Source organism: Capricornis sumatraensis, chromosome 6 (genome assembly GCF_032405125.1).
Source record: "Capricornis sumatraensis isolate serow.1 chromosome 6, serow.2, whole genome shotgun sequence".
In the NCBI taxonomy this organism is placed as follows: domain Eukaryota; kingdom Metazoa; phylum Chordata; class Mammalia; order Artiodactyla; family Bovidae; genus Capricornis; species Capricornis sumatraensis.
In genome coordinates this window covers 33480887-33503159 of record NC_091074.1, presented here as the reverse complement: position 1 = coordinate 33503159, position 22273 = coordinate 33480887, and the positions used below count along the sequence as shown (strand labels likewise).

At 37.0% G+C, this 22273-nt stretch overlaps 1 protein-coding gene and 2 non-coding genes across 3 annotated transcripts in view; all 3 read right to left on the bottom strand.

Moving 5' to 3' along the window:
* Positions 1-2521: 2521 nt before the first annotated feature.
* The window catches only part of HAUS6 (HAUS augmin like complex subunit 6), a 38032-nt gene continuing 18280 nt past the window's right edge, over positions 2522-22273 (bottom strand). The window contains exons 10-17 of the mRNA XM_068974331.1: positions 21976-21997; positions 21400-21502; positions 14598-14679; positions 9443-9509; positions 8946-9131; positions 6697-6832; positions 4080-5120; positions 2522-2627 (exon numbers count right to left, since the gene is read on the bottom strand). Coding sequence (XP_068830432.1) covers positions 2566-2627; positions 4080-5120; positions 6697-6832; positions 8946-9131; positions 9443-9509; positions 14598-14679; positions 21400-21502; positions 21976-21997 — 1699 coding nt within the window. The 3' untranslated portion in view covers positions 2522-2565. The remainder of the gene's footprint in view (positions 2628-4079; positions 5121-6696; positions 6833-8945; positions 9132-9442; positions 9510-14597; positions 14680-21399; positions 21503-21975; positions 21998-22273) is intronic.
* TRNAC-GCA (transfer RNA cysteine (anticodon GCA)) lies at positions 5697-5768 on the bottom strand. The gene has a single exon. It is a non-coding gene; the product is annotated as a tRNA-Cys (tRNA).
* On the bottom strand, positions 9591-9724 carry LOC138081572 (small Cajal body-specific RNA 8). The gene has a single exon (XR_011145027.1). It is a non-coding gene; the product is annotated as a small Cajal body-specific RNA 8 (non-coding RNA).

The window sequence follows — 22273 nt, the reverse complement described above, 5'->3', positions numbered from 1 at the left end:
GGGACCAGATGCCATGATCTTTCTTTTCTGAATGTTGAGTTTTAAGCCAACTTTTTCACTCTCCTCTTTTACTTTTCATCAAGAGGCTCTTTAGTTCTTCACTTTCTGCCAAACAGCTTCCTTATCAAACAGCTAAGATCTATAAAGCAGTATGGTGTGAATAGTGTACCTAGCTTCTTTAAGATACCCCAGGACTAAAGGTGAATCTATATTCCCTGGCACTGACTCTCAAGTTTCTTATTGAGCCTAACAATTACCAGGGAAGCATATTTAAAAGTGGAAATTTCTAATCCTCAGGTTAGACCTACAGAATCCACATTTTTTAAGATGTATCCCAGGTAATTTCTTGAGTCCTTCTTAGACAAGTCATTTAAGGAAGGTCCCTAGCTTTGGTATCATTATCTATAAAATAGGTACAATATCACTATCTTACAAAGGTTTAAGAATTAAATGATATAATTTGTATTATTAAGTATCTAATACCTATTATTAAGTATCTGGGCTTCCCAGATGGTGCTAGTGGTAAAGAACCCACCTGCCAATGCAGGAGATGTGAGAGACTCGGGTTCAATCCCTGGGTGGGGAAGGTCCCCTGGAGGAGGGAATGGCAATCCACTCCAGTATTCTTGCCTGGAAAATCCCATGGACAGAGGATCCTGGTGGGCTACAGTCCATAGGGTCACCAGAAGTCAATTATGACTGAAGCAACTTAACATGCACACATATTAAGTATTTAGGAATGGCCCTGGCAATTTGTAGATGCTAGTATGATAGCTGCACCCTCTCCTTAACATGTTAATTTTGAACTTACCAGTACTGGGTTTCTTAAGACTAGAGAACAGTTTCCTTGTAGACCTGCAGAGTCCCTATTTGTTCTATTAACTAATAAAAGAATATGCCACCTGAGGAGAAGCTTTTCTCTTCCACTTTCTTTTCCACTGCTAATAGAGTAATTTCTATGTGTTTTTCTTCTGTCTTTTCTCACACACATACACATACATGCCTGGCCTTCAAACTTGGATCAAACAAGCAACACAAAAGAAAATAAGCCAAAATGAGTCATGAAAGATGAACTATTAAGCCCATCTACTTCCAGAACTCTCTCCTTCAACTTTTCTCCTCTTCTAGCCAGTTTCTTGGCAAATGGACAAAGCTGTGATGGTTAAGAGCTGGCATTAAACACAGGGGTGCTGTAGGTGCTATAACCCTTCCAGCATGTACTTAACCTCCTGGTTCACAGAGGGTAATGGAGATGGCAGGATGGCATCACTGACTCGATGGACATGAGTCTGAGTGAACTCCAGGAGTTGGTGATGGACAGAGAGGCCTGGTGTGCTGTGATTCATGGAGTCGCAAAGAGTCGGACACGACTGAGCAAATGAACTGAACTGAATGGCATATATTCACCTGAATGCTAAAGACAAGCCTTTCTGTTGGCTGTGAGGCCTGACTAAATCAGGCAGGAAACTGTACAAGAGACCTCACCTCTGACTCCCATTTAGAGTCCAGAAAGCCCACTCCTGCAGCCATATATCCTACACCTTTGGCCTTTTAGTTCTGAGAGGTCTTGTTGGTTTATTATGGAAAGAAAATAGGGTCAAACCCTAGCTTCTTCACTGACTTAGCTGTGTAACAACAAACAAGTTATTTAACCCCAAATTCAGTATTTTGAAGCTGTTCTATAGGCAGTTGGGGAACTAATGGTTTTTGAGGAGGAAAGTAACAATACTAATTAGCTCCCCCCAAAATAGTGCCCCTCCAGAAAACATACAGACTAATTTTTTATTTTTTTCTGTTAAAAACCCAGAGTTAAATTCTCAAAGTCTAAATTAGACTAAACATAAAACTGCTATACAACCCACTGAATGGATTTATAGTTATTGTCCCTCAAAAATATCTAGTCATCTTCCACTTTTTTCTTTTTTCTAAATTCATTCTACCCCAGTCTTCACTATCATCACAGGCACTTTATTCTATCAAACATCATTTTTCAGGATCAACCTACTTGAATAATCATTAAGCCTCTTTAGAGCTTTCCCAAACTTAAACTTTGTCATTTGGACTGTACATTTACTCTCCTCACTTAATAGAAGTTATTTCCCTAAAAAGAAAAATCAGTGTATCTAATAGCTATTAAGTAAACCACTTGATAAAATTATATCAAAAACTACTCATTTTTATGTTAATTAACTGAATTAGGACATAATAAATTAGCCTACTAGTTTGTCATTTACTTCATGCTTACAATATTACTCTGGCTTCCTGGGTAGCTCAAATGATAAAAAATCTCAAGATTAGTCAAGAAACCAAAATGGCTTCACATAATTTGATATTTGCTTTCCAATACTTCACAGTTCAACCCCCTATCCATACAAAGCAAGAAAATCCAAACATACTCTCCTTACCTAAAAACAGTAGAAAAGGCTAACAGGCATTATTTAAGACTTTTTTAGACCTTGAAAAACAGTTACACTTCCCATGTGTATTTAAACTGCAAATTAGTTTTTATTTTGTGACATTGCTTCAACTTAAGTGCATCATAGTTAAACTGACTGGGCTACTGCTTCATCTTGTCGAGTCAGATGGAGATACTTTTGCATCAAGGCTCTTATTCAAGATTTCTTCTTCTGCAAAATTGATTTTAAAAAGAGAAAAAAAAGATAAACATTATAAACAAAAAGTATGTCAAATTCCACGTAATAGCAAACTTTAGTCTTCAGAAAAAGTTCACAGGCAAATACATAACTGTGATAAAATTACCATCATTCTCACTGACGTACCTCTTTGCCAGAGGTACATCTCTCCTAGAATACTTTTTAACACACCAAGTATTTAATTATGGGCAAATCAGAATGATTTATAATCTGTATTACCAGATGTATATCTGTTCTAGCATGCTTTAAAGAGCAGTTTTTGTTTTGTTGAAGTACAGGTGACTTACAATATTGTATTAGATTTAGGTGGACAAAGTGATTTATATATTTCTTACTACCTATATTATATTGATTTTTTATTTTTATAACATATTACACATTATACATATTTCATACTATACTACATATTTTTCCATTATTTTCCATTATAGGTTATTATAAGATTGAATACAGTTCCAAGAGCAATTGTTTTTAACTCTTTATGATCAGCCAAACTTATCTGCCATCCAGCTTCAATAATTATTAATACTAACTGTTACAAGTTGAACTGTGTCCCTTCCAAAAGAAGCTCTAACTTCTGTACCTCATGTTGAAGTACATGTTCTGTACCTGATGTTGAAGTTCTCACCCCTGTACCTCAGAATATGGCTTTATTTGGAAACAGGGTCACTGCAGACATATTCAGTTAAGAGTAGGACGGGAGCACAATGGGCTGTTAGTCTATACGATAAGTATCCTTATAAGAAGGTACATAGAACGCAGGGGAGAATGCCGTGTACAAGTGGAGGCAGAGATGAACTACACTGCCACAAGCTAAAGAACACCTGGGAGCATCAGAAGCTAGAAAAGTCAAGGATCATTCTCGGTGATTTCAGAGGGGACATGGTCATGCCAACACCGTGAGCCTGAATACTACCCTCCAAAACTTGTTTCCTCCAGAGACAAAAAAATTTCTGTTGTCTTAAGCCACCAAGTTTGTGGTACTTTGTTATGGCAGCCCTAGGAAAGTAGTACACTGACCCATCTTGTTACCACACCCCCATCAAATTACCATAAAGCAAATCATAGATACTATAAGTTTTGAGATATTTCTCAACGTGTTTAGAACCATCTTCCATTAGTGAAGATTCTGACAAGATCTATTTTCAGTAGTTTGTATTACAAAAGCAACAGGTTCCAGGATTTTGGTTTTGTTTTCCACCCCTGTCCCATACCAGTTGTAAGCCTTATACATCATCTCATCACAAGAGATTCTGAAAGTACCCATAAAAATGATGGGTTCACTTTTCTTATCCTGACTGAAGGAATAAGGAATATATTCTGTCACATTAACAAGATTGTGTAATGTTCACTGAATACTATTTTTACGAGAAGCTGAAAGAAAACTTTCAGCAGGTCAATATGCCACATCTAGTTAAATCTTACCTGTTAAATCAGGTAGAAGTTCTCCAAGGTTACATGGTATTGCGGTCTTCAATCTTTCTTCCACTGGAGAAAACTTAATTAGTGGTGAAAGAGACCGTTTTCTTTCACCAAGGGACATGCGTGAAGATGGTTTTGTATAGTCAATGTGCAAATCATGAATGCCCAAAAAATTAAGCATATCATCAGTCTGCATCTTTTGGGGAGTAAGGCTCAATTCTGGTTTGTGTCTTTCAAGTATTTCAGGATTAGAGAGGTAAATTTCTTCCCTTCGCTCGGACGGAGATTTCTTCAGAGCCTCATATCCACTGCAAGTAGCCTGTAAATTGAAGTCTGATTCTGGAGTAGTCTGTTTTTCTCCCACAACATCTGTGAAAATGCCACTGTGCATAGGACTATTTGGTTCCAGTTTAAAAGTGGCCTCTGTACTACTGGGGCTAATAAGACTTATGTTACCAACTTCTGGAAGAGTTTCATGTAATATGCCAAAATCACCATCTTTAAAACTGGAACTAATTCCACTTGATACCTGAAAACAGTTCCATAACATACTGTTATACATGGAAAAGTCTTCGTAAGAAGCTTTTGACTGGTCTGATATTTTAATATTATCTTCTTCACTGCTACCTAACACATTTCTTCTATTGCCTACAGCAGGGGAAAATGTCTCTATTTGGCTAGTTTCTAAAAGTTTGTTCTGTAAAGTTGTACAGTCCAAATCTTGCATACAAATTATGTCCTTATTTAACAAATCTGATGGATTTTGTGTTGCTGGTTCACCTATGCAAGTGGTCACCACGGGTTTCTGAGGCACACACTTGAGGCAATCTGAAACAACTTTCTCTTCAGGCAGATGAGAATGACTAGAATCGGACACAGTGGCTGCTGACAAGAAACTGGCCATGCTAAACTCTTTTTGATTATGCATCACAGGTAAGGATTCTGGCAATTCTTCTCTATGTTCAGTATCCACTTGAATTGGTTCTGTACGTCCATTATCTTCTATATCAACAGCTTTTCTCCATGAGCTCCGAATTTCACTTACTAATTAAATGAAGAGGGAAATAACACAAGTTGCTAATAAATTCCCAAACAGAACATGCATTTAAACATTTCATTTCTAGTGCTCAAGATAAAGCTGCTGACTCAGTATATGTTCATAGGTATGCCAGCTGAATGACAAGGCTCCACAATATTACCAAAGCCCAACAACATCAAGAAACCCATCGCCAAATGATCACACAATAAACAGAAGCTGTTCCTGAAATACGCATATACTTTCACACAGCACATACAAATTACATGTGTTTAAAAGATATTTTCTTGTCCATCTAGGCCGGGGTTCAGCAAACTTTTTCTATAAAGGGCCAAATAGTAATACATCAGGTTTTGCACACCATCTTGTCTGTGGCAACTGTTCAGTTCTGTCACTGTTGTGTGTGTGAAAGCAGCCATAAAAGATATGCTGAGAAATGAACAAAGAGAGAAAGAAAGTGAAGTCGCTCAGTTGTGTCCGACTCTTGGCAACCCCATGGACTGTAGCCTACCAGGCTCCTCTGTCCATGGGATTCTCCAGGCAAGAATACTGGAGTGGGTTGCCATTTCCTTCTCCAGGGGATCTTCCCAACCCAGGGATCGAACCTGGGTCTCCTGCATTGCAAGCAGATGCTTTAACCTCTGAGCCACCAGGGAAGCCCGACAAATGAACAAAGTTGTGTTCAAAACAACTTTATTTATAAAAACATACAGTGGGCCGATGTGGTTCGCAAGATGTAGTTTGCCAAACACCAACCTATACAGTGGCTAGGTTCAACCTGAACTGAATCCATTTAACTTTCAATATGTCATTTCTAGTAGTATAATGGAAATTACACTTACTCACTCACCCAGGATGATGTGCCTACATGAGGACAAGAATATCAGAACTTTGCCTACACGATACAGGTTGTAAGAAGAAACTACTGGAGAGTCTGACTAGCTTGGGAGCAATAGATGAGATCTCTGTACACACAGTTTTTGGCTGATGCTGCTGGTTGTTGACTAGAAGAATATAGCCTCCATACTCTGTAAGTGGGCTTCCCAGGTGGCTCAGTGGTAAACAATCTGCTTGCCAATGCAGGAGACATGGGTTTGATCCCGGGTTAAGGAGATCCCCTGGAGAAGGAAATGGCAACCTACTACAGTATCCTTGCCTGGGAGATCCCATGGACAGAGGAGCCTAGCAGGCAACAGTCTATGGGGTCACACAGAAGAGTCAGACAACACTTAGCAACTAAACAACAACTCTATAAATGTTGATCACAAATCAGATGTGGAGGCAGAGGATTTTTTTTTAAGTAATCAGCTAAAATATTTTCCAGGAAAAAGCCAAGTAAAACAACAAAAATAAAACTGTATAGTTATCAGGGCAAAATAATACTGCTGAAGGACTGCCATACAAGTGACAGTGCTCACAGTATTTCAATAAAAGTCCCCCACATCAAAACAAATATAGCCAATGCCACTGAACTGAAAGATACAGAAAACAATTTTAAAGTGAATTTCAGAAGATCTGTCAGACCATGGTTCTAACAGTAGTATGTCTAAGAAAGAAAAGTGACCAAAAGCATTATTAACTTACTCAAGTTTTCTGGAGTTCGGGGAATTTGACTCCTTGTTAAGAACGGGTTAGAAATTAGAGAGTCAATTAGTTCTTCTAATTTTACTTCTTTTCCTTCAGAGAGCTGTGGTGAATTAGATAAAACTGCCCCTGCAACCTAAAACAGAAAAGAAAAAGTAAATCAAAAATATAAAGCCCACTGGTAGACTACAACAAAAGCCATAATGACAGCAACATGCACAAAAATAAGCTCAACAATGTAGCTCCCAGACACTTCACACAGACTATATAAGCACAGTCCTGTAAGGCGAACTCAAACCCCAAACCCATTTCCGCCCTGCTTATCTTAAATGAATATCCTGTTACATAGAGAAAAAGATAAATCTTTGTACCTGCAAAAATTTAGACACAGATAGTTCTGACTGCAGTGATCTGAGCTATCTGCCACACTTATGAGCTTCACAATTCCATATCTGCTAAAATGACCAGTTCTAGGACTTCCCTGGTGGCTCAGATGGTAAAAGCATCTGCCTACAATGTGAGAGACCCAGGTTTGATCCCTGGGTTGGGAAGATCCTCTGGAGAAGGAAATGGCAGCCCACTCCAGTATTCTTGCCTGGAAAATCCCATGGACAGAGGAACCTGGCAGGCTGCAGTCCATGGGGTCGCAGAGAGTCGGACACGACTGAGCGACTTCACAAAAAAAAAAAAGCATACATGGTTCGTCTTAAAGTCCACTGAACAGTGGCACCTCTATTAATAGAGTACATTATGGTGACAACATACTTCTTTCTCAGTAACCTCACCATCAGACATAAATTAATGAACAAAACATAGGAATATATTTTTAAAATAGAGAAATGTGTACAATATGAAAATAGCACTCTATACTAAATTTTAATAAAACCAGAAAACAAAAATAAGCAAGTTAAAATCTCTGTACCCTAAGATTCTTAAAAAAGAAACTGCCTACAACCATAATCAAACTGAGTCCAGTTCACCCTCCTCCATGAAAAGAGATGGCTTCTTAGAATTCTAACACTAAATATTCCTTGTCATAAACACCACTCCTGTTGTTGTTTAGTCACTAAGTTGTGTCTGATTCATTTGCAACCCCACGGACTGTATGCAACCCCACCAGGCTCCTCTATCCATGGGATTTCCCGAGCAAGAATACTGGAGTGGGTTGTCATTTTCTTCTTCAGAGGATCTTCCCAATCCAGAGATTGAACCCGAGTCTCCTACATCAGCAGGCAGATTCTTTACCACTGAGACACCAGGGAAGCCCTGTCATAAACACTATTAGAATTAATTTCACTTTTCAGAGCTTTATCAGATGTTAGGACTCTCCTCTTCCCTCCCTCCTCATACCACTGCTACTATCAATTCTTTTAGCCAAAAAACGTGCCTTTCCTCCCATATCAGGAAAGAAAAAAAGAATGACTAACCATCTTTTCTTTAGTACAGAGTCAATCAGCTAATACAGAGAAACAACAAAATTTTAGAGATTTAAAAATACTTAGAGACCATGAAACAATGAATGAATCAATATGCACTAAACCAAAATTTTCTTCCAGTTGCTCAGGAACGTAAAACAGCTGATATACTGCCCCGCTGTTTATCCAAATTCAAACAATGGGAAATATGTAATAAAAATAACATTAAAGAATAGCCTAGCCATTTAATTTATATAAAGTGAGTTCTAATACTCAGCATTAGTAGTATTATATGGTCACTTATCAGTGAAAAGTAGAAAAGTATTAAGGAACAGAGCTGGTTAAGAAAACCAAGATCATAAACAATCATGCATTTATTCACTTCTGAAATATTTAGAAAGCAGGACAAAACTTTCGCTTAGTGATAATACATATTGTATAGCCTTTGTTCTAAAATTCAAAAACAGAGGAAGCTCAGCTAAGAAACAGATAAGAGTATTTTAATAAAGTATAATCATTGGGTATTATCTATCTAACAATTTATATAATGATTAATTCAAAACATATTATACTTGTATTATTTTTACACTCTTGGATAGTTATAGAATGATACATGGGTTCTAAACCATGGATGTAATCTTAACTAAGTAAGTTTACTTCATTATATGTTTCCTACTTTAGGGGAGGACAAACTTTGCTTTTGTCACGTAATAATCTGTGACCTCCTTTCCAAAAATACCCCTAGTTAATCAATAATTAACTATACTTCACTTATAACCCCAATACCATCGAGAAAATAACATATCAGTATACTTATTACAATCTTTTTCTAACCTCTTCTACCAGATGATCTTGCTCTTTCTGGAATGGATTGCTTTTTTTAGCTGGCAGAGACCCTCCACATGCACTACTATCTGTATTCTTTGCAATATTTGATGATGAAGAGTCTTCCACTTTAAATTCTGGTGTTTTCTTAGGAACTGTTTCATTTTTCTCTCTAATAGTTATCAACTTCGTGTCCTGAAAAAGATAGTGTGTAATGTTAAAAACTTAATAATGGTACCTGATCTTTATTAGAGGTTCTAGAGTTATCATGAACCTATAAAAAGTTGTTAACATTACTATAAAAACTATGTTCACTGACGCAATTTTAAAATTCCAATATTCCCATTTAGAAGTAGTAAAAAATGTATAAATAGGAATGGTACATAATGTTCACAAACAGGGAAGTGTGAAAACAGAAATTTAATTTGAGATACAAACAAAAGTAAAGAGTATTTTATCATAAATAACTATGGTCAGAATTAATTTTAAATTGTTTTAAAACGTACCTTTTCAAGTAATGTAACAATGTCTCCACCTAATGGTGGAACCGGCTGTAACAGGAAAGAAGCAGGGCTAAAAGGAAAAATATTATTAAATCCAAGTTATGAATAAGAAACAATTCCATTCACTTGATATATCTGAATATTCTAAAGAAACTGTCTGCCCCGTATCTGTCCGTTACGATTTCTCTCAATTCGTCCCGGTCATCAAAAGGCAGTGTATTATTCTAGGGAGGTATAGTGACAATTAGAGCAGTACTTCAGCCCAATTTGTGTATCAGCCTCCCAAATTTGAACATTTTCCTTACCCACTATGTATTTTAAGTCAACAGCATTTTTTACACAGGTTAGATGACTTGATGAACACTCAGAAACTTGAGTGCAGGGTAAAAACAAATTCAGTTAACTAGAATCACATTATTGCCAGAAGATCCCACGGAAAAGGAAACGGCAACCCACTCCAGTACTCTTGCCTGGAAAATTCCATGAACTGAGCAGCCTGATAGGCTACAGTGCATGGGGTGGCAAAGAGTCCAACAAGCGACTTCACTTTCACTTTCTTTCAGGCTTCAGATAACAGAAGCATTGTAGCAGAAACTGTAAGCTTCTTTGGATATTTCAGGTCCAAAAGCAATTTCTCTTATGCTGAATTTTCTATGGCAAATATATTATAGTAAAGTCATAAAACTTTTAATTTGTGACATTCTACCCTTGTGCGCATGCTAAGTTGCTTCAGTTGGATCCAACTCTTTGTGATCCCGAGCCCACCAGGCTCGGGATTCTCCAGGCAAGAATACTGGAGTGGGTTGCCATGCCCTCCTCCAGGGGATCTTACAACCCAGGGATCGAACCAGCATCTCTTATGTCTCCTGCATTGGCAGGTGAGTTCTTTACCACCGACCACTTAGGAAGTCCTATTCTACACGTTTTGACTTGTCTCAGGTCAGAGAAGGAAATGGCAACCCACTCCTGTATTCTTGCCTGGAGAATCACATGGACAGAGGAACCTGACAGGTCATGGCCCACAGGGCTGCAAAGAGTCCGACACAACTGAAGCGACTAAGCACGCAAGCACGCATTCTACACATAGTGTTCCTTAATCTCTTAGATTCTCTTGCCCCTTTTGGTAAACATGAAAACTTTATGCATCTTTTTACTATAATTACAAAAGAGGGTATTAATTATTTTTTAAGCCTTCAAAGTAACGATAACTTTAATCATTTATCTTCATCTTGAAAGTGCTTTCAAATTCAATCATGGATTGGGTCTGCTCACTGACCAAAAGCTTTACAGGTAAAGTGAAAGGTAGGATTACCACTTTCAACATCAAGCATGCCGATTTTTTCCTTTCTGTTCACAGAAAAGTACAAAACTAACAGCTTTGCAAATATTTCACATAATAGCAAATATTCCTTTCAAACTTTTTCAAATGTGCCCTTCTTGAAATCTACCTTCCAAACATAATTCAAAAATCACTGAAATTGCTCAAGCCTCAGCTTTGTCTTGACAGGATATGATCTAGATATCTAGAGCAAAAGCTGAGTAATTACTATCTAGTGTGACTTCATCCAAATTTTTCACCAAACTTAACAAGAAAATGATCAGAAACCCCTTTAAAGCAGGGCCAGCAAGTTATGGACAAACACCGCTAAGATGCCACCAAAAGACTGGTGAGCTCCTTGAGGACAAAGACTATATCTTACCAAAGGCTATTCCCAAGTCCTAACAGTGCCTGGCACTTGGTAGTACCACACATATTTGTAACTGATAAATGGATAAATTGATTAATGGATAGATTGATCAATGAATAAATGCCACTTGAAGATGAGGTTCTATAGATGCCACCAAATTTTTCTATTTGAATCATTCTTGCAGAGTGTCATAAGAGAGAAAAATGAAACCACATTCTATACCTCTTCTCTCTCATTTCTCAAGTGGCAACGTGCTGTTAGTCTTGCTAATATTCAATTTAACTTTAAATTGAATGGAGCCCTGGCTCAGTCTTTACTCTCTACCCACTTGCCATGCCAAAACCGAGGCCCAAGAAATCCAGATAAAAAGGGTACTGATCCCATAGTGGAAATTTACCTTAAAAGCACTTCCAAAAGAAAAAATACATGCTTTTTATAGTAAAATTTTAAGGAAAACTGAAAGTCTAAAAATAAATGAAATATTACAAAGCATTTTAAGTGGTTATATAATGTTAAACACATACACAAACTTAAAAAAATGCATTTATGCTATGATAATGTTGGGAAATTTTGTATTTTAGAATACAAGACTATATTCATGCTTTGATGCTTTGATTAGAACTAAAATTATAAGTAAAGTCTAAAAAGAACTTGGGAAAGAATCTGAAAAGTGATTTGTTAGAAATTTTAGCCAGTTTTTTGAATTTTTCATTTGTTGTTGTTGTTACAATATGTCTACAATTGACAGAAATAATTAAAGAAGAAGGAAATAATAAAATGAGATTAGAATTCAATTTCTAAGTCTAAGGATGTTTATTTGGAATGCATGCAATATCACACTGCCCTATCTTTGAAGTGCAATAAAGGAGAAACTCTAGAGTTTAAAGGTCTAGAAGAACTGCATCACCACCACTAGAAATATCATGGAAACCTCCTTTCCAGAAACCATTACAAAGAAAGGTACTACCCACAGTGTGCAGCAAAGGCATCACCAATTATTGAATTCTGATTGTAGGTATAGTGAAGCTTCCATCACTTTGATCAAAACCAAGCCAGGAGATTTATGGAGAAGACTCTATATTTTAGTACTTGTGAAAAGTCAAACAACACACTTACTCTAAAAACTACATTCATTTCACGTTTTTTAACTGAATAGCTTAACCATTTTCACATATGCATTTCCTAATTAACTATAGTGACACTGATGTAAGATGATGGCTCTATAAATATTTAGTGTAACAGCTGTACTGTATGCCAAAAAGGGGTATTTCTTTAAGTGCAATCTACCCGCATTACACATGAAACATTTTATTACAAAATACCTTTTCTAATAAACAATTCTGAGAAGAAATTTTACTTCTACATCTCAGTAATTCAACTCTTCACCTCTCTTCTATTCTTCTATTAAGCAGTAATAAACTTTCATTTCCCATTAAGCATTTATCCTTCATCACCAAAAGCTTTCCTCTACCTTCTTTTAATATCCCAACCTATAAGTAAAATTAAGTATCCCAAGACAGTTAAAAGCTCCAGGAGCTTGAAAGAGGATAAAGGAGGAACTGAAAATTATTTAAAACAACTTTTTCCTATTTTAAGAGAATTCTATTTGAATTAAATTTTTAAGGACTAAGTGTCTGGCTCCTGTAGAATTCTGATAGTACGTCTTAGTACAAAATTCTACCTCAAGAAAGAATCTTAAGGTTCATGTTGTTCAAAAATAAAATCAGATTTGTAAATTACTCTACTAACTCCATTAATCTTTAGTCCAGCAAGAGACGTTAACCAAAATAAATTTGTTCTCTCAAGAAAAGACATGAAAAAAATAACTGAGACTGGGAGCACCAACTATTTCCCTCTAAGAGACATGTTTTAGGAACAACTGTGATAAGAGGGTAAAATTAGCAAGCCCAATAACTTCAGTTTCTTTAACACCAGGTCTTCACTGAATATTTCATTAAATTTCTTTTAGGTATTTAGAAAATCAACATCACATCCATAGCTAAAAACAAAAGTAAAATTATTTCACAAGTAGTCTCGACCTTCTATGAACAGAAAATTACTGCAGAGGAAACTGCCAATAGCATAATTTCACATTTAAGTTTTAACTCTGGTTATGGTGTTTTTTGAACTGTGGTGTTGGAGACAACTTTTGAGAGTCCCTTGGATGGCAAGGAGATCAAACCAGTCAATCCTAAAGGAAATCAGTCCTGAATATTCACTGGAAGGACTGATGCTGAAGCTGAAACTCCAGTACTTTGGCCACCTGATGCGAAGAACTGAAAAGACCCTGATGCTGGGAAAGACTGAAGGCAGGAGGAGAAGGGGACGACAGAGAATGAGATGGCTGGATGGCATCACCGAGTCGATGGACACAAGTTTGAGCAAGTTCTGGGAGTTGGTGATGGACAAGGAAACCTGGCGTGCTGCAGGGGTCACAAAGAGTCAGACACAATTGCACAACTGAACTGAACTGATGGTGTTTTAAATTATTATAACTTACTAAGAGCGTACAAAATGCAGGAGGCCTGAAGTCACTTAAAATTTAGAATCTTATTTTTAGAATTATTCTAAGTATTTTGTTTCCATACCTGTGCCTCATTAAAATGGGGAACGTGAACTAAAAGACACCTATTTAAATTGAATGGTAATCAAAAAAACAACAAAAAAGGAATCTGTTTAGGATGTCTGTGTTTGACTGCTAGTTAATAATGTTTATTAAAGGAGAAACATATACACATTTAGAGATTTTTGCTTTTATAATCTGACGTCAGTTTATTTAAGAGCCAAAATAGAACAGTACAGAAAAAAAGGCAATAAATAAAATAAGACTACTACTAGTTAGTTACAATAAACTAACTAGGTTCAGCTTAATCATGCTAAACTTGGGGATTCGACTGAATCAGAAGTCTTCCCCCCCAAAAAAATTTTAAGCATAGAACTCTTTCTATCAAATGGCATATAAAACCCCAATATACAATACAGATAAAAGTAAGCTGCTCAGGTTGAAGTGGCAAAGGATGGAACAGCCACAGACTAAGTCTGACTCATCCACAGCATCGGAGGGAGCTGCAGGACACAGACTGAAAACCACCATCTAGGTAATTTCAGAAGTCCCTAAACACTTGGATTTAGTCAGCAGTCAACAAGTGACTTCAAAGTTCACAGACACAAAAATGCGAAAATCCCCAAACTTGTATTAGATAATTTTCATATATATCTTTCTCTTCAAAAATTAGGTAATCCCCATGAGTTTTGACATTTAGATAAGAACAGAAGAGGAAAAAATGACCATGCATCAGAAATGTTGAATCTTTCCAGAAAAAGGGGATCCACAGTGGGAAAACACCATCTGATTAAGAGAAGAAAGTTATAAGCTATCCCATACTAGAGAAGCTTGAAAACTTGCTGAAGATGGAACTAAAATTAATGAAGAGGAAAAATAATCAATACGAAAATCAAATCTGTTTTACCTGTTGGCTGGATCAGATTTAGTTTCCAGTGTATCACTTGCTCTTCTGCAATTATTTTCCTGGATATGTTGCTTAGGTGTAACTAAAGGAATAGAAAAATTAATTGCTCTTTAATTATGCTTGTACATTCTAATATTTAGAGCTCTCTTGAAGTTCTAAACAGAAGAAAATAAAAAAATAAAATAAATGCTAATAGGAAAAGATAATTATTCAATTATTAACTATAAAGTAATACACATGACAGTGATGGAGAATATGTACAACAGGCTCTTCTAAAAAGATAGCTCACACAAAGTTTCCCCAAAAGGGACAATCCACAATTCCCTAGTATTATTTATAGCCATGTTTCGTGTTTAAGTACACAGACAATGCACTTACCAAATAAACCAGCCAAAAAGTTATAGTACTTAGCATAGTTTAACCCAGCATCTACAACATCAACTGCTATGTATTTATTCTTCAACATACCATTTAATAACTATGTCACTGCAGTACTAACAATGGGGAAAAAAATTTTAAATGGAGACTTGCCTTCAAGAAATCAGTATAGGAGAGACTATTGATAAGAAAAGCATTATGACATATTATTATAGTATTATAATACAAGTGCACACAGAATGCAAGAAGGCAGAAAGGCACCTGGTCCAGAGTAGGGAACATGAAGAAGCCATCAAAGTACTAGGAGAATAAGGTGCACGTTTGGTGTGCCAGGGCATAGCATATATCTAGTGGAGAAGCATGACAGGAAATAAAATTGAAGAAGTCATGGCTGTATGTGAAAGGATTAGATATTCCAGAAGCTCCTCTTCTTTCAACATGTTTGATTCTGAAAGATCATTTATACATGTCCAGGGTGTTACTATATAAGAAACCAATGTGTATTGTAAAGTTTTCTTTTAATTCATCATAATGCCACCTTTTAACATTTTCAATGTCCTAAGCTTTTGAACCTACTAATGATGATGTAGTTTCTGTTATTTATAAACCATTCCAGGGCTTCCCTGGTGGTTCAGAGGTTAAGAATCTGCCTTCCAATGCAGGGGACTTTGGTTTGATCCCTGGTCCAGGAAGATCCCTGGTCCAGGAAGATCCCACATGTCGTGAGGTAACTAAGCCTGTGTGCCACAACTACTATGCCCACCCTCTAGAGCCCGTGAGCCACAACTGCTGAGACAATGTGCTGCAGCCACTGAAACCCACATGCCCTATGGCCTGTGCTCCGCAACAAAGAGTAGCCCCTGTTCACTCCAATTGGAGAAAGCCAACAGAGCAACAAAGACCAAATGCAGCCATAAATAAATAAATAGATAGAAAACTCTTTTAAAAAATAAATAAATGGAAGTCTTAAAAGCAACCAGAGATCAAAAATTACCTACAAATGAATGACAATTAGACTGACAGCAAATGTTTCAAAAAGAAGGCAGAAAGTAATGATGGCATATTATCAAAGTCTCAAGGAAAAATTAGTCTTGATCTTGAATCTTATAACCAATCTATCATTCAAAAGTAAAGAAGACATTTCTCCAAAGAAGACATACAGATAGTCAACAGACACACGAAAATATGCTCAACATTACTAATTATTAGAGAAATGCAAATCAACACCACAATATCAACCTCACACTGGTTAGAATGGCTACCATAAAAAAATCTACAAATAATAAATGCTGGAGAGGATGTGGACACAAGGGAACCCTCCTACACAGAGGAATGTAAACTGGTGCAGCAACTATAGAAAACATATGGAGATGCCTTACAAATCTAAAAGCAAAACTACCATTTGATCCAGCAACTCCACTCCTGGATATATATGCAGAAAAAACAAAAACTCTAATTTGAAAAAACACATGCACCTCAATGTTCATAGCAGCACTATTTATAATAGTTAAGACATAGAAGCAAACCAAGTGTCCATCAACAGATTACTGGCTTACGAAGAAAGTGGTATAACTGCGCATATATATGTATATCAATGTGTGTGTGTGTATATATATATATACACACACACACATATATATATATAATGGATATTTTGGGCTTCCCCAGTGGCTCAGCAGTAAAGAATCTGCCTGCAATGCAAGAGCTGCAGGAGACTCAGGTTCATACCCTGGGTGGGGAAGATCCCCTGGAGGAGGGCATGGCAACCCACTCCAGTATTCTTGCCTGGATAATCCCATGGACAGGGGAGCCTGGCAGGCTACAGTCCATAGCATCACAAAGAGTCACACACAACTGAAGCAACATAGCACACATGCAGACATAATGGATATTTATATGAATATTTCTCAGCCATAAAAGAGTAAAACATTGCCATTTCCACAACATGGATGGACCTAAAGAATATTAGGTTTATTGAAACTAGTCAGAGAAAGACAAATACTATATGGTTCACTTATATGTGATTTCTAAAAAGTAATGGAAATTTTGTCTAACTCAGTGAAACTATAAGCCATGCCGTGTGGGGTGTGGGGCCACCCAAGACAGATGGCTCATGGTGGAGAGTTCTGACAAAATGTGGTCCACTGGAGAAGAGAATGCAAATCACTTCAGTATTCTTGCCTTGAGAACCCCATGTACAGTATGAAAAGGCAAAAAGTTACGACACTGAAGGATGAACCCTCCAGGTCAGTAGGCACCCACAGAAGAGTGGAGAATAACACCAGAAAGAATGAAGAGACGGAGCCAAAGCAAAAACAACACCCAGTTGTGGATGTGACTGGTGGTGGAAGAGAAGTCCAATGCTGTAAAAAACAATATTGCATAGGAACCTGGAACGTTAGGTCCATGAATCAAGGTAAATTGGAAGTGGTCAAATAGAAGATAGCAAGAGTAAACATCAATGTTTTAGAAATCAGAAAACTAAAATGGACTGGAATGGGCGAATTTAACTTAGATGACCATTATATCTACTACTGTGGGCAAGAATCCCTTAGAAAAAATGGAGTAGACATCATAGTCAATAAAAGTGTCCAAAATACAGTCTTTGGGTGCACTCTCAAAAACCACAGAATGATCTCTGTTTATTTCCAAGGCAAACCATTCAATGTCACATTAATCCAAGTCTATGCCCCAACCAGAAATGCTGAAGAAGCTGAAATTGAACAGTTCTATGAAAATCTACAAGACCTTCTAGAACTAACACCCAAAACAGATGTCCTTTTCATTATAGGGACTGGAATGCAAAATTAGTAAGTCAAGAGATACCTGGAGTAACAGGCAAATTTGGCCTTAGAGTACAAAATGAAGCAGGGCAAAGGCTAACAGAGATTTGCCAAGAGAATGCACTAGTCACAGCAAACACCCTCTTCCAACAACACAAGAGACAGCTCTACACATGGACATCACCAGATGGTCAATAACGAAATCAGATTCATTATATTCTTTGCAGCCGAAGATGGAGAAACTCTATACAGTCAGCAAAAACAAGACTAGGAGCTGACTGTGGCTCATATCATGAGCTCCTTATTGCCAAATTCAGACTGAAATTGAACAAAGTAGGGAAAACCACTAGACCATTCAGGTATGACCTAAATCAAATCCCTTATGATTATACAGTGGAAATGACAAATAGATTCAAGGGATTAGATCTGATTAAGAGTATCTGAAGAACTAAGGAGAGAGGTTTGTGACGTTGTACAGGAGGCAGCAATCAAGACCATTCCCAAGAAAAAGAAATGCAAAAAGGGAAAATGATTGCCTGACGAAGCCTTACAAATAGCTGAGAAAAGAAGAGAAGCTAAAGGCAAAGGAGAAAAATAAAGATATAACCATCTGAATGCAGAGTTCTAAAGAATAGCAAGGATAGGTAAGAAAGTCTTCCTCAGCAATCAATGCAAAGAAATAGAGGAAAACAATAGAATGGGAAAGACTAGACATTTCGTCAAGAAAATTAGAGATACCAAAGGAACATTTCATGCAAAGACGGGCTCAATAAAGGACAGAAATGGTGCAGACCTAACAGAAGCAGAAGATATTAAGAGGTGGCAAGAATACACAGAAGAACTGTACAAAAAAGATCTTCATGACCCAGATAACCACAATAGTGTGATCACTCACCTAGAGCCAGACATCCTGGAATGTGAAGTCAAGTGGGCCTTAGGAAGCCACACTATGAACAAAGCTAGTGGAGGTGATGGAATTCCAGTTGAGCTATTTCAAATCCTGAAAGATGATGATGCTGTTAAAGTGCTGCATTCAATATGCCAGCAAAGTTGGTAAACTCAGCAGTGGCCACAGGACTGGAAAAGGTCAGTTTTCATTCCAATCCCAAAGAAAGGCAATGTCAAAGAATGCTCAAACTACCACATAATTGCTTTCCTCTCACACACTAGCAAAGTAAGGCTCAAAATTGTCCAAGCCAGGCCTCAACAGTATGTGAACCGTGAACTTTCAGATGTTCAAGCTGGACTTAGAAAAGGCAGCGGAACCAGAGATCAAATTGCCAACATCCGCTGGATCATGGAAAAAGCAAGAGAGTTCCAGAAAAACATCTATTTCTGCTTTATTGACTACACCAAAGCCTTTGACTGTGTGGATCACAACAAACTGTAGAAAATTCTTAAAGAGATGGGAATACCAAACCACCTGACCTGCCTCCTGAGAAATCTGTATGCAGTTCAAGAAGCAACAGTTAGAACAGGACATGAAACAACAGACTGGTTCAAATTGGGAAAGAAGTACATCAAGGCTGTATATTTTCACCCTCCTTATTTAATTTATATGCAGAGTGCATCATGTGAAATGTTGGTGTGGATGAAACACAAGCTGGAATCAAGATTGCTAGGAAAAATATCAATAACTTCAGATAGGCAGATGACACCACCCTTACGGCAGAAAGCGAAGAACTAAAGAGCCTCTTGATGAAAGTGAAAGAGAAGAGTGAAAAAGCTGGCTTAACATTCAAAAAACAAAGATCATGGCATCCAGTCCCATCACTGCATGGCAAATAGGTAGGGAAACAATGGAAACAGTGACAGACTTCATTTTCTTGGGTTCCAAAATCTCTGCAGATGGTAACTATAGCCATGAAATTAAAAGACGCTTGTTCCTTGTAAGAAAAGCTATGACCCTGCTAGACAGGATATTAAAAAGCAGAGACATTACTTTGCCAAAAAAAGGTCTGTCTAGTCAAAGCCATGGTTTTTCCAATAGTCAAGTATGGATGTGAGAGCTGGACCATAAAGAAAGCTAAGTGCCGAAGAACTGATTATTTTGAACTGTGGTGCTGGAGAAGACTCTTGAGCATCCCTTGGACTGCAAGGAGATTAAACCATCAATTCTAAAGGAAATGTGTCCTGAATATTCATTGGAAGGACTGATGCTGAAGCTGAAGCTCCAATACTTTGGCCACCTGATGCAAAGACCTGACTCACTGGAAAAGACCCTGACGCTGGGAAAGATTGAAGGCAGAAGGAGAAGGGGACAACAGAGGATGAGATGGTTGGATGGCATCACAGACTCAACGGACATGAGTTTGAGCAAGCTTCGGGAGTTGGTGATGGACAGGGAAGCCTGGCATGCTGTAGTTCATTGGGTCGCAAAAAGCTGGACATTACTGGGCAACTTTCACTCAAACTAAGTATGCCAAGAGTAAAAAGGCCCTTTCCAAGCTGAAGTGAGAATATAATGCCAACCAGATATGTCAACAACTATCAAAGTAATTGTCATCATAAATAATGCTCTGAATCTGAAAGTCTTCATTCATCAAACTATGCAGTCTTTTCTGTCTACACTTCTGCTGGCTCCTATCCTTGACCCGTGCTCTCTGGTCTATGATGTTTCCCAATTAGTGTCTTCCTCACATACACCTGACTCTCAAACAAATCACCTATGCTAGTTGTGGTTATCCTTTTCTTCCTAAGTCCTGTGCTGACTGCTGCCATGATCAAATACCTGCCTGAACTCTACTGTGACCTACTCCTCACTGGCTACATATTTCAACATTTTTTATTCACTTATTCCTCTACCTATCTACCTTACATTTACTGAACCCAATAACAATTTCTTGTACACAAGCAGCAGACAACTGGGGAGACTAAGTATGAAATGGCTATTAGATATTGCAGAGAAATTAACTTTGAGGTGTGACAATGGTATGATATTTGAGGAAACTGGATGAGATATTATAGAACTATTATTAATTTTAAATATATAATTAATGGCAATTAAACAGGAAAGTCCTTATTTTCATGAGAGTGCATGCTGAAACACTTAAGAGTAAAGTGTTAACATTTCAAATGGTTTAGCAAAGAAAAATACACATTTAAAGCAAAAATCTCAACTGCAGAAACAGGCAATGGTTAGGTATTCTTCTTTCATGTTAAAAAAATGTGGGCTTCTACACAAAAACTTATAAATGAATATTAACAGCAGCATTACTCATAGTAGCCAAATGGTGGAAACAATACAAAGATTAATGCAGTAAAAAACTGTGCAAGTAAAGAAAGGAGACACAATAAGCTTATTATATGGTGTAGGGCAAATTCACAGAGACTGGAAGCATGTTGGTCATTGTCACGGTCGGGGAGAGGGGGAAATGAGGAGTGATTGCACAATAGGTACCAAGTTTTCTTTTGAGATAATAAAAATCCACAGAAGTAGCTAGTGGTAATGGTTGCACACCTTTGCAAATTTACTAAATGCCACTGAGTTGGACACTTTGCAATGACCAAAATGCTATATGCATTTCACCACAAAATATAACTGGGAAAAAAAAAACATGAAAGAATATGTAAGAACTATTATTATAGTGAGAAATATTAATGAAGGCAAATTTAAAAGAGAAAAAAAGTAAAAAACCAACCTGGAAGTGAAGCAGGATACTGTAAAAGAATGCTCTTCGCATATGCTTCCTCTGAGGCAGGATCAAAAGAAAGTGGAGACATAGGCGGTAAAAGATCCACAGCCTCAAAACAAAGAATTTGTTATTTTGAAATATACACACTTTACTCAGTACCATAATAACAATACTAAATTAACCTATGAAAGGATGATTTCTTTTTCCCATAATAAAGATAGAATTGCCAAACAAATTATATAACTGTTTTAAACTAAAGAATACAATATTAGAAGAAGACTACTTTGTCCTCCAACTATGCCTCAAATGTAAAAGAACCTAACATAAAGAGAAATATCTCATTTTCTTTTTAACACAATCCATTGAATCTAAAAATATTAACCATATCATAACAACACCTTGATGAACATTCTAATGTGTATTTAGAAAAATCACAGAAACCAAAATATTTGAAATGTAGGCTCAGATGAAAAGATGAAAAGCATATACACATACAGCATTTCTAAGTCACTTGTTACATGATAAATCAAGAGATTACAAGAAATTAAACTATTCTCCAAAAGGCAAGTCAACATTACTTACTGGAGTAGAACTCTTAACTATACTGAAAGGAGATAAGCCAAGAAACTCTTTCCACTTTTTATGCCATTCTTCTTGTTTTTCAACAATAGAATGTCTTATAGTTTTGAGAGCTTCTGTTATTTTATACCTATGATGGAATAAAAAATAACTTCATTCAAAACATGAATATATAAAAAGGAGTAAGAAAAAGTACTGAAATAAGAATTTGTGGTGTATCTGGGAAACCTCTGTAACTTCTCAGTTTTGCTGTGAACCTTAAACTCTTCTTTAAAAACCTCAATTTAAAAAATTTAACAGC